The 13,532-nt window shown below is 44.6% G+C and overlaps 1 protein-coding gene across 3 annotated transcripts in view; it reads right to left on the bottom strand.

Annotated features, from left to right (window-relative positions):
• Positions 1–13,532, bottom strand: part of ATP10D (ATPase phospholipid transporting 10D (putative)) — a 66,588-nt gene that overhangs the window by 18,282 nt on the left and 34,774 nt on the right. For all 3 annotated transcript variants that reach the window (XM_083167898.1, XM_083167908.1, XM_083167909.1), the window contains 7 exons: positions 11,560–11,666; positions 10,475–10,606; positions 9,124–9,251; positions 3,948–4,200; positions 2,682–2,923; positions 2,141–2,326; positions 310–895 (listed from right to left, as the gene is read on the bottom strand). In XM_083167898.1, the coding sequence (XP_083024024.1) occupies positions 310–895; positions 2,141–2,326; positions 2,682–2,923; positions 3,948–4,200; positions 9,124–9,251; positions 10,475–10,606; positions 11,560–11,666 (1,634 nt within the window). The remainder of the gene's footprint in view (positions 1–309; positions 896–2,140; positions 2,327–2,681; positions 2,924–3,947; positions 4,201–9,123; positions 9,252–10,474; positions 10,607–11,559; positions 11,667–13,532) is intronic.

Raw genomic sequence — 13,532 nt, 5'->3', positions numbered from 1 at the left:
GCACAAGACCCAGTATTATATATCAATACTTTTGGGCCTTCTGAAAGATTTTGTTCTTTTTGTTTCACCTGGGGATCTTTTAAAATGTGTCAATGAGTAATGAGTGCACCTGCCGGGTGACCTAGGAAACAAGAACTGTGTGCGGCCCAGGAGGACAGAGTTTGAGAACTCCTGATCTAGTGTGTATGGGCCTTTATTCTACATTACTACAAATACACTGAAATTTACAAAAGATTTACAAAAGATTAGACAAACTTATTTGGCACAGTTGTACACCGACATTTACCCTGAGGGGGTCACAGAACTTACCATAAGAAGTGATAGACAGGAGATCCATTATAACAGAGTCTGCACCCTTTGTGTAAACCACCACCTTATTGGATATCGGGTGGCGCACTACAACAGACATCCGTTTCCTCACAGAGTCAAACGGCAGAATGTGCAGCAATTGAAATGTTATGGAGCCAAGGACCCCGAGCTCCACAGTGACCTGGTCAGGAGTGCGGGACTGAAGAGTACATCTGTAAGCTCTGGCAGCATGAACCAACGCAGCTTCATCCGGAGACTCCGCTTCATAGTACAGCTCGCACCCTGCAGGCTTGCCATCCACATCATTGGGACCAGCAAGCTCAGAGTTCTCCAAGCTCTCAAGCTGTATTTCCTTTGTAGAGTCTAAACTACCCTCCAGGATTTGGTCACCTTCCACAGGAGAAGCCAGCTTCACTCTGCTGAAAAAGGGCAGCTTGCTCACAAAGCTGTTGGGTGTTTCCGAACATGAATCTTTACCGCTTGAGAGCGAAGTGGAGCTCAGTTTACGGACAGAGAACCTCTGAAACATCTGCTTGATTTCCTCAAGGGATTTCATTGGAGATTTTATTAGGGATGACATTCTGACCTGCAAAGTAGAACAAACATTTTACATGCAACAAGTGCAATGTTCTCGTAAGGAGGTTTCAGATTGTCAACTGGTCAAGCGGATAACTTATCCATAGCAATCAATCTGGTTATTTATCTGTAAAGTTCTAGAAAATGTTTTGTAAATATTGTGCCACCAAAAGTGTTTTCTGGGAGTTCCACACATAACGCAGGCGGGCCCGGCTGGTGGGAGGGTGGGGCGCTGACGTTATTAGCAGCCCCGATCTCCCCACGGCCATCGCAGCGCCAAGTAAGCTTTGACTTCTATGAAGGTGGGATCACATACACTATAGCGTATATGGTCTTTTTGCATGATATTGTATATCACATGTGATCCCATTTCCCGTAGCTGGGAGGCTCCCAGAGTCGAGGGTCGGATGTGCAGAAGGTCCAATCTCCGACGTGCACGGGACCACACATCGGATTGGATGTCAAACAAATGCGATTAGGCCACTTTTCACCTGATTTCTTGGCCTGATCTGTCGGAAATCGGGTGAAAAGTGGCCAGAATAAGGCAACTGTGGCAGGAGGAGCGGAAAGAACGGAAGGGATTGTGCTCAGAGATAAGTTTGGAAATGGGTGTAGAGTGGTTAAAAGCTTTGTAGGTATCAGTGTAGGAAGTTGCAGTGCTACAGTCAGATTAGGGTGGAAAGGGCAAACGACGGAGACCATCTGATAGTCAACGGAGGAGAGGATGAGTGCATTGTTCAGTGTTATAGTGGTTTCCAGAGTAAGGAGAGGCTGAAACCTAGAGATGTAGAGGGGATATAAGAGGCTGGACTGACTGTGAGGAACGAAGGAGAGAACAGCGTGGAGGATGGAACCAATGCAATGACTATAATAACGAAGGTTTGCAAATGCATGAGACGTCTTTTAAGAAAGACTACTTGTGACAAAACACGTTGGTAAGTCTTTTGACACCTCTATGCTTCTCTTATCCGGAAAACAGAGTGACACACAGTGATCCTAATGAGATTGCCTTTTCGTTTTTTCAGTCCATAAACTTCTGCTGCATTGGTTTATTGGGCAATGAAAACTTGTTGCAAAAAAAGACTAAATATCCCAGTGCCTTCAGTGATTCTATACAATAAACCACAGTTGCACATTGGCTCCTGAAAAAGCGATTTAATTGTTAGGTGAAAATTTCCAACTGTCTTTTCCATGGCCATTTTCATAGGATCTGCCTGCACACACTGAACACTACAAGAAACAGACCCGTTCATACCTTCTGGCGTGGCTGATTAGGCAAGGACACCACTACAGTATTACAGATGGCCAATGCAAGGAAGAAGTCAACAATGTACGAGATCTCCAGCGTGGTCTCTTCAGCTTGACTGGACAGGTACAGACAATGGGGAGTGATCTGGTGGAACTTTCTCTGCAATCTAGGGTCTGGCATCACATCCTTCTCCTGTTGGAGTGGAGCATATCAAATATAAGAACTACAAGAAACAAGCTATTTAATCTAAAGCCGTGATAATTTTCAAGTGGCAAATGGTTCAGACCTTACACATAGTTTTCTGGCTAGAATACACATTTTCTCTGTGACTATTAGATTTTTATTTTTATTCATCAATTGTGTCCACAAATTTGTGAAAGCACTACATATAAATGCTACAAGCTAACTCTAACTGACTAATTAGTTGGGGGTTGGCGAGAAATCAACATTTGCATCCTGGTGGATCCCAGAATCCAGGTGGATCATGGCAAGCATTTTAAACTGACTTTAGGTGGCACCATTCCCTGAGCGCAATACCACTACATACCATAGGACTGCTGAATGCAAAGTGCCTCTGGTGTGGTGGTGGAGAGCTGGCCCCATCACCTTCTCCATGCAGCTCTAGACCACTTGCACACAGCTTATTCAATGACTTGTTGCTTGGCCCGCTCCTCAGCAACTTGGGACTGTGACTCTTGTGTTTGTAGGCATCACTTCTAGAGGAGCAGGAAGTATCCAGAAGGTCATCGGAATGCAGATCAGATTCCTGATATGAATCCAATCTCTTGGCTTAAAAATGCAAAGATAAAAAGGAAACTTTAAATGCAATCATATGGAAACCTAAGCATGCTTTGATCACAATTAAATGCACCAATATCAATAAAAATAAATAAAAAAAAAACATGGAGCAGCAAAATACGCCCACAAGAGCAACTTCCAACACAATGATGCACTTTTTTATTTTCTTTTTTTACAGAAACACAGTAGATCCACAAACAATGACGGCAATAACAACATGTTGTTATTAAGTGAAATTTTTCTGAATGTTAATGAGATACGTTTTGAATATGATGTCATTTGAAGGGGCTGGGCATACACGCCAGCTCAATGGCAGTGGTAAGCTATATTTAAACAGCCAACTTGATGTGTTATGTCGCCTGAAGATAATAACCATAGATTGTCATACTTCAGTCAGTCATCAGTGACTGGCAATAGGCTGAAGACAGCAGCATCACTAAGTGCAAGCCAAGGACTTTGATCGACTGCTTTACCCAATAGATTCTTAGGACAGGACATGAACTTGTGCAGATACATAACTGAAGGGGAATCAACTTGTTCACAACTTTTAGGGGGGTATTTCATCGCCGGCGACCATCTCCCCACGGGGGAGATGGCCGCCGGGGTCTATTCAATGCTGTCTTCCCCAACAGCATTGAGCAGGGTTTCTCAGCAGAACGAGCCCAACTTCACAAGCTGTCGGGCTCGTTCTGCAGAGAACGGCCAGGAAGTGATGAGCTGCCGGCTGTAGCTCGCCTCTTCCCGGCCGCAACTCACGGCCACGCCCCCTTCTCGTTCCCTGGCAGACGGGACATTGAATCCCACCTGCATGTCCTCGGTCGAGTTGACCGAGAACGGGACAAGGTCCCGGCGGTCGAGCAAGCTCGACCGCCGTGATCTAAACATTGAATACCCCCCTTTGACTGTGTAATAAGACTCCGCTGAAAGAATACACAAAATGGAATACTGCCTGCATCCATTTGTACCGATTTGTACAACTATGAATGTGCACACAATTTGATTTTGTAAAACCTACCATTGTCTTTATGGGAGTATTCCACCCCAGCAATGCTGCACCTCCGGAACACCATCTTGTTCTCAGTCAGAGTGCCTGTTTTGTCAGAGAAGATGTGCTGCACCTGACCCAGGTCTTCAGCGATATTCAGTGCTCTGCATTCTATGAGTGAGTCGGAATGATCGCAATAAAAATCCCGGTCATTCTGGATGAAGTACACTTGCCCCAGTTTGACTATTTCAATGGACACATAGAGTGAGATTGGAATTAGCACCTAGAAAACAGAAAACTTATTTTTATTAAAGCATGCATTGAGCCAGGCTTTTGGAATCATTTTCATATTCATTGCAATAGAAGTTCAGATAAATCTGTTAATAAATCAGACTAACATACTGTACAAAGACTGACAGCCAAGCTGCATACAAGAAACCCCTATGTTAATGCCTCTATTTATTAATGGGATCAAAATGGTGAAAATAGATGTTCATCATAGCTGGCTATTCTCTCTGTTTGCCAAACTCACCGTGTTATGGTAAGCAACCATTGGGTCTCGCTAGTGACCATTTTTCACCAGGTCTCCAACAGACTTCCTTAGGCAAAGAAAGAGGAAGCCTATTTAACGAGTTACACCCATCTTTGTGGGTCAGATAGAATAACCACAAGCTACTGTACCTATGTACTGGCAACAATGCACTGCACTTGATAGGAGCGGACATACAGTAATGCAGGCGTGGCCAAACCGGTCCTCGGCATCTACCAATGGTTCATGTTTTCTAGGTCACCTGGGCATCTGTAGAATGTGTCTGTTAGGAATGAATGCATCACAGGTTTGACATCGTGACGGATTCTAAGGACTGCACGTGTGCACAAGCTTGGTGGTCTGGATAAGTTGAACGGTTGGTAAGAATCCGGGACTAGTTTGACCTGCCCAAATGTGATGCATATTAAATAACATGTAGAAATCGTTTTATTTTCAACTTATGTAATGTTTACTATTTTTCAAACAACTTTTCATTAACCACCCACCCACATAAACTCACACAGACAGAAGAACACATGTGCCAGACAGATGGACTTGACAAAAAAGTATAGATTGCATATTTAGTAAAAATATAAAGACAAATCATAAAAGGAGAAAAGTAAAGTAGAGTGTAGGTAAGGCAAAAAGGAGACAGGACAAGAACAATTAGTAGTGGTCACTTTCATCTTGCCCTACACCAAACAGGAATGTCACCAGTGGCCCCAGAGCTTGTGCCCCCTGCTGTTTTAATGTACCGTTCATGACCAGCTGTGCCGGTAACCAGTTTTCTGGAGCAAATCGCACTCTAGCCACAGTGACTTACAGGGTGGACAGTGTCGCACACATTCATAGATACTTTTATTAACATCTTCCTCAACATCAAGACTAGACAGACATATATTAGGTCCTGCAGAAGGAATTATGGGGACAGTAATCCGAATATCTGCAATCAAAATTCACAGGTCAAGGGTCAGGTCCACAGTAAATGCCAGAAGCCATCAGCAGCAACTACACAAACGCCCATTCTAGCAACTCAGGTGAGAATACACTATAAGTAGTGTGCATTCTAGCACCCGCTATCTTTGAAAACCCATGCAGTTCCTCTTCTATGCCTGGGGTGTCACTGTCTGCTGCAGTGCTTCTAGCATTAAGAGCATTGCAAAGTACATGAAATGAGTTCATTAGTGCACAGTTGGAGAAGCAGTCTTCATGATGGAAGTGGAGACAAGCTGAGAACTGGAACTGGGCCTGCACAGCATGGTGGAGTGAAATCTACAAATAAAACCAACAGTGGTGCTTGGTAGGCCTAACCACACTGTCCCAGCAACTGACCAACAGATACAAGGATACATCTGACACACATGTCACTGTATGAAATGTCTGCCAACTAGAAGTCTAATTTATATAGCACCAGTACTGCAAACGATGCCTGGAACTCCATGAAAAAGTGTAAAGTGCATACACACTGAACTATTTTGCAAACTATATGGTCAGTGCCCACATCCAAGAGTACAGCTGTTGTTGAAGTTATCCTCAGAATGAGCTGCATGTACAGATGACACAGGACATCAATAACGACCCGCAGGAGCATGCAATGTTAAGTATATAGTATGTATACACTAGACCAGCGGTTTGTATGTGCTGTTTGCTGACTATACACATGTGATGTGATGACCTTCTGCAGTAACATGCTGGGGTCCTGTCATTATTTTTATTGTTTAATGGGGTCCCAGAGCAAAACAGTTTGAGGATCCCTGCACTAGACGATCTGCAAGAAAATATTGTGCATATCATTAAAAATATAGTCTACTATGTACACACCCTTAGGCTTCGTACACACTATGCGATACAGGCATATTGTCTAACGAATGGGGAATATATATTGGTAGCAGATTTTGGTACTCTTTACCTAGAAGGGCACCAGCGATTGGAATCGCGGGCGTCGGGGGTAAAATCGCGGTCATCGCGGGTAAATCGCGGGTACATAAAAATCTGCTGCCCGCGATGACCGCGATTTTCCCATAGGGAACAATGTTAAAAAGGCTGATTGACCGCGATTTTCATGTAAAATGCCTCAATGCCCGCGATTTGGCCATAGGAATCAATGTTAAATGGGCTACAGAGCCCAAATAGGCACAATTAACCCTTAAATGTCCCCCCAAATTTTTAACGCCACCCCACGATCCACGCCAACCCGAAGCGTGGCGAGCGCAGCAAGCCCGCGAGGGGCGGCGGTACGCGTCCTCCGACCTTTTCATGCCCTACTATCCACGTCGGCGTGGAGTTGAGAATAGAATAGTGTGGCGAGCGCAGCGAGCCACCGAGCCCGAAGCGTGGCGAGCGCAGCGAGCCCCGCGAGGGGACGCGGATACCTTCACAGGTAAACGCGTCCCGCGGACTTCACAGGTGTCCGCGTGGCCACGGACACCTGTGAAGCCCGCGAGGGGACGCGTTTACCTGTGAAGGTATCCGCGTGCGCTCGCCACGCTTCGGGCTCGGTGGCTCGCTGCGCTCGCCACACTATTCTATTCTCAACTCCACGCCGACGTGGATAGTAGGGCATGAAAAGGTCGGAGGACGCGTACCGCCGCCGCTCGCCACGCTTCGGGTTGGCGTGGATCGTGGGGTGGCGTTAAAAATTTGGGGGGACATTTAAGGGTTAATTGTGCCTATTTGGGCTCTGTAGCCCATTTAACATTGATTCCTATGGCCACATCGGGTCCATTGAGGCATTTAACAGTAAAATCGCGTCGGTCGGGCCATTTAACATTGATTCCTATGGGAAATCGGTTGCATCGCGTCGCGGGCATCGCGGGTACATTTATGGCCGGCCGCGACGCGACCGACGCGATTTCCATGTTTAACATGGGTTTCAATGGGAAATCGCGGGCATCGCGTCGGTCGCGTCGCGGCCAGACATAAATGTACCCGCGATCACCACGACGGGCGCCCTTCTAGGTAAAGAGTACCCAGATTTTTGTATATGTACACCAGATGTACAGATGGAGCTGGACTCATCCAGGCAGGGGCTGGCAAAATTTTCACCAGCCCCCGCCAGCAGGCGCTCAAGCGCCCCGTGGCAACGGAGCTCCCCCTGGGTCCCCGCCGCCCTGACACCCCCCTCCCCCCTAACCCTGCCCATCTCCCTGAAGCGGAGACGGGCAGGATGCCGCTGCCCTGTTACCGAAAGATTGGGACGCGCATGCGTGTGAGACGCACAGGCATCCCAGTTCAATGTAGTCCCTGTCCGCCGGCACTCACCAGAGGGGAGGTTCTGGCGGGTCCCGAGCAAAGCTGACCTGCGCTACATCTGTATGTGAATGTTCAATAATAGTCTCAGTCCAGCAGAAGAACCTATGCACATATATCTTGCAGATCAAGAGGTGGCTACATGCATGTAGCCTCCTTTCACCCATTGTATTTTTTGCTACATTATCTGTCAAATTAAAATAATGAAAATAGGACATACAAGCAGCTTCTACTGAATAAAATTATATGTGGCATTCCTATATCCTGTGTGTGACTGCTGCTGTATCTGCATACAGATTGCAACAATACAGTGTTTCCAAGAAAAACCTAATATTCTATTTTGCATGCAGATACAGGCAACATTACACACAGAATAGTCATGCTGCATATGATTTTAATCAGTAGAAGCTGCTTTTGGGACTTCTTCACACAGAAACGCGAATTAGACTAATTTTTGGCAAAAAATTAACTTGCTCCTGAAGAATCCGGAGTATATCCGGGGAAAACGCGTTGAGCCACTGAGTTTACCCCAACTGGCATCACCATCCACTTTGATGCTGCTGCGGAAAGAGGCAAAAACCTTTTCTACTCCTACTGGACACTGCATTTGGGACAGCTGCATTGGTTTCTAAATTTCCAGTTCACAGAGTACAGCCCCACAAGGATTCCAGCAAAGTCTGGGAATTAAAAAGCCCTTTACGAGGACACAAGGGATACGTGAAGATAACGCAAGATTTCACATCCTATTTCCTCCAAACATCATCTTCAGCCACTACAATACCTCAGCAACACTGATTCATCAGTGGATTGGTAACAAATTCTCCATTTATTTCCAGTTGGACAATTATATATAGCATTCCTTATTGCAATAGGATATTTTGCAAACTAAATTCACTTGCACACTGACATTTTATATATTTTTTATGTGTATGTCTAATAGGTCTAGTTATTAAAATAATATATATTTAAACCACCGTCTTGTTAATCCTTCAGCCAGCGCTGGCACTCTTGGGGACTCTGGCACTGGCACTCTAGCTGTTATTGGGGAGTGACTGCCTTGTGCGGGCTGCTGCTGATTGCGCAACACACATCTTTTATCTTGTAATGAGGACACAACTGCACATCGTCATGTCTGGCTGTATGATTGGGCGATCAGCTGACTGCCCATACACTAACTGAAGGGAATAACTTCACAGCTGGACGGGTCTTCCGGTTGTTATATTCACAGAGACAAATCAAGGGGCAGATCAGTAAGGATGTAGGTTTACCAAATTGACGGTGTCGGCAAATCCATTGGCATAGAGTGTGCCCAGCCTTCATTGCATTTTTATGTACAAGTAGGTGGCTACAAAAAAAAAAAAAGTAGAAAAGAAAACGTATTTATAACACAAAACACAAACAAACATACATCATACGGTGACAAACTACCTGAAGAAGGATTATCATCGTCCAAAACATATAGAAGCCAGCCAATGCTGGAGGTGTGTGTGCTCCACTTGGTTCCGGCACGCTAAAAACAGGAGCTTCAGAGAAGCCAGTCAGCCAAAATCCGTGTCCTTGTATATAGAGTAAAAACAGAGGTCAGCTCTCAATGTATATAAATGAAAAGGTTGCAAACATGGACATACTATTTATGTCACAATTCAAGTAGACAGCAGGCATGTCCAAACTATGGCCCTCCAGCTGTTGTGAAACTACAAGTCCCATCATGCCTTGCCACAGATTTGCTATAAGGGAATGCTAAACCTATGGCAAGGCATGCTGGGATTTGTAGTTTCACAACAGCTGGAGGGCCATAGTTTGGACATGCCGGAAGTAGAGGAAAGGTTTCACAGGCTTTAATTGCTGCATATATCAGGGTACAAGAGTCTATTATCGTAATACTTAGCATAAGGATATGGTAGAGTAATCGCTAAACACACAGAGAACGTATAAATGCACAGTCTGGCACAATACACACAGGATTTATTCCCAGCAGGAGGACTGAAGTCAGTCACATGTCCTAGCACAGTATATAGTAATGGCAGCTTCAGTTTAGTTGCTGTACATTTAAACATAATGCATAAAGGGCAGTTACTAATTAAATTACTTTTAATGTAAGTTGTTCTACAACACTATTTTGGAGTAATTTTATGACCAATTAAAGTTGCACTACTATCTGGGGAAGACAATTTAGAAGAAGCCCCCAAACGTCCTGCCCAGACACGGGGAGGGGGCATCGCAGAAACACATTCCCTATATTACAGTACAGGTGCAAACAAACAAGCATAATGTGACCACTGTATCATTTACTGAGTGGGGACATTTCTAAATCTTGAATGCATTACGATGTAGAAAAAGACCTTTATAATACTCACCCAATGATCTAGGTTACTACATATAGGGTCTATGTACTAATGATGTATTAAGCCTTAACAAGAGATAAATGCAAGGGTGATAAGGAGTCCAGCCAATCAGCTCCTTACTGACTTTTTTCAAACACAGGCTGTAACATGGCAGTTAGCAGGTGATTGGCTGGACGTTTATCTCTCCTTATCACCCTTGCATTTATCTCTTGTTAAGGCTTAATACATCTGCCCCAATGTACCAGCCAATTTGCTCCTAACTGCCAGGTTACAGACATTACATGAACTGGTTGGCTGTTACTTAATCTTCATAAACATATTCCAAAGCTTAGGCCCCGTATGTCTCTGCATGCATAGCAAATAGATCCTGTAAAAAGAACGGACAATTAATGCTGCATAGTTAAAGTCTTAACATATTATGATGTGATTATTACCAATGGCTCCGACCAAGCACATCATCAATAGGAGCAGGACACACCACAGTATATCAGCGTTCAGCCTCCTCTCCAATCTGCTTCGCTTGTACCGCGGACCATTGTTGTTCAGCATAGTCTTGGTCTCATGTCCTAAACACACAGAGGACTCATTTCTCTGCATCTTACATGCTTCATTACAACCAGTCGCAATGCAGAACGCACCACATATCGCTATTACAATGTCTTGTAAACTGCGCAGCCAATCAGACAATGGCCCTTATTCAGATCTGATCACAGTACAAATTTGTTTGGAAAATGGGCAAAACCATGTGCACTGCAGGTGGGGCAGATGTAACATGTGCAGAGAGAGTTACATTTGGGTGGGGTGCATTGAAACTTAAATCACAATTAAATTGCAGTGTAAAAATAATGCAGCCTGTGTTTACCCTGCGCAGAAAGAAAAAACGCTCACAAATCAAACTCTCTGCACAGGTTACATCTGCCCCACCTGCAGTGCACATGGTTTTGCCCATTTTCAGAAAAAAATTTGTACTGCGATCAGATCTGAATAAGGGTCAATAATGTCTTATTCTGTGTATCTAAAGTACATCCTACCCCCCCCCCCCAGAGACCTAATGTGGTGTACACAAGGTACAGTTTGGTCTATGTTACTATTCAATTTTGTGTAAATAATAGAATTTATACGGAAATCAAACGCATTCGATTTTGACCCCAATTCGTGACCTCGCGGCATCGAAAAATAGACTGTGCAGGCAAGACTATATACTGTAGTACAGATCTGTACTATATAGTACAGTTCGAATGCATTTGCCTTGCAGTGCGATTCTATCCCGATCTAGTCAGAATCGAATAGCAAGTCAATCGCAACACGCGTACACCACTTCAAGAACACAGATCTGACATACCAGTGCAGAACATTTATTTTTATACTACTTTATGCTTTAGTTCTGTTTCCTACTTGTCAGACATATGTCAGAGGGTTACAACAACAAAAAAGTGACAAAACCCATAGAGAAGAATATAAACTCAAATCCTCAGATTCCCTGATCATACAAACGCTCAGCCATGTACACAATCCTCACCTGCGTAGGCGACAATTCCAATAACCGTTTCTGTATTCCGCACAATGCAGCCTCTCAATAGCAAGTTGTGTTTCCCGAGACCGACTTTCTCCTCATCTGGATGAGCTCTTCATAGGAAATTTAAAAATATATTTTAGAGAACATGTGATTGTATACCTGTATACAGTGGGGCCGGACATACCCGCAGATGTAGCCAAGGATTTCAGCATACACCGCACATGCTAACGAAATCAATCCGTGTCTGCACACATGCGGAGCCAGCCAGAGTTTGCTCATGCATACGAACTGAACCAGAGTTGGACCGCACTCTTTTTTTTTTTTTTATTGAGTCTTTATTTATATACAAAAGTGAACAATCAATAGAAAGGTGACAACCATTCTTTACAAATCAGATTCAATGACAAATTACAAATAATTCCTTGGTCACTACCCACCCCCCACCCCGTCCCTCACACATACAAAGAGAGAGAAGAAAAAAACAAAAACAAACATCTTCCTGGCCCCAGTCTTAAAAAAGAACTAGAAATACTAAATAAATTGGGGTACTGGTGTATTATAGCGGCGCCCCCGATTTCCATCGCGCAATGTTTTAATGGTATCGCATCGCATGCCATGCACCCGATGGCATGCGATGCGACGCGATTTTTGCCCCCTATACGATGAAAGATTGTATAAGCACCCTAAAGGGTGCTTTTAAGCACCGTAATGGGTGCTTACAATGTTAAATGCACCCCCACGCCACCCCCCCCACTATAAACGTGAACCCGAAGCGTGGCGAGCGCAGCGGTACGCGTCCTCCGACCTTTTCATACCCCCACTATCCACGTCGGCGTGGAGTTGAGAATAGAAAGTGTGGCGAGCGCAGCGAGCCACCAAGCCCGAAGCGTGGCTAGCGCAGCGAGCCCCGCGAGGGGACGCGGATACCTTAACAGCCTTCACAGGTATCGGAGTCCCCTCGCGGCCTTCACAGGTATCCGCGGGGCTCGCTGCGCTCGCCACGCTTCGGGCTCGGTGGCTCGCCACACTTTCTATTCTCAACTCCGACGTGGATAGTGGGGGTATGAAAAGATCGGAGGACGCGTACCGCTGCGCTTGCCACGCTTCGGGTTCACGTTTATAGTGGGGGGGTGCATTTAACATTGTAAGCACCCATTAGGGTGCTTATACAATGTTTAATCGCATCGCATCGCATTGTATGCCATATACAAGGTCATACAATTTAAAAATTGTATGGCATTGTACAATATCGCGCGATATCGCATCGCATACCATCGTATGCCTTATGGTATGCAATGCGCGCCGTCAAAATACACAAGTACCTAAATTGGTACTTATGTAATATGTGGGCTCACATTTTTCTTATGAGACCACGTCCCCTCGCCACGCTTCGGGCACGGTGGCTCGCGGCCCTCGCCACACTATATAAAATCAACTTCATGCGTAGTTGGATAGTAGGGGTATGAAAAAATAAGGTGCATTTAACATGGGAGCCCAGATAATACATAAGTACCAATAAATTTATTAGATTATAGAAATTATAAGGAATTTATCACATAGGATCACGTTCAATATTTTATATGAATAACAGATTTTGGGAGTCACTTGCATTTATACTCTGATTTTCTATCTGTGGGTATACCTTTCAGGAGTTAAGTCAGAACGGAAGAGCTACAGGGAATTGAAACCAATGTTATTGTATAGCCATTTATGTAGAGGGGTTGGACAGCACTCTACATGAGACGAGTTTTCCTGGCAGTGACCAAGCGATTGCACGCACCAATCCAGTAGGAGAGTCATGTGCATATAGACAGAGATGGGGTATCCATTTCAGCTGGATTATTTGCACCAATCATAGGTCATGTATAAGTCCTGATACTAATAATGACTGTTGCAGGCAGTATAACATAGGACAGGATAGGCTAGATGCATGAATTTCTAGCATACTAAAAACGTGGATTCTGGCATTAGCAATA

The sequence above is a fragment of the Crinia signifera genome, chromosome 1 (assembly GCF_055691185.1).
Source record: "Crinia signifera chromosome 1, ASM5569118v1, whole genome shotgun sequence".
Classification (NCBI taxonomy): domain Eukaryota; kingdom Metazoa; phylum Chordata; class Amphibia; order Anura; family Myobatrachidae; genus Crinia; species Crinia signifera.
Note: the sequence above shows the minus strand (reverse complement) of the source record. Positions and strands in the feature narration are given on the sequence as shown.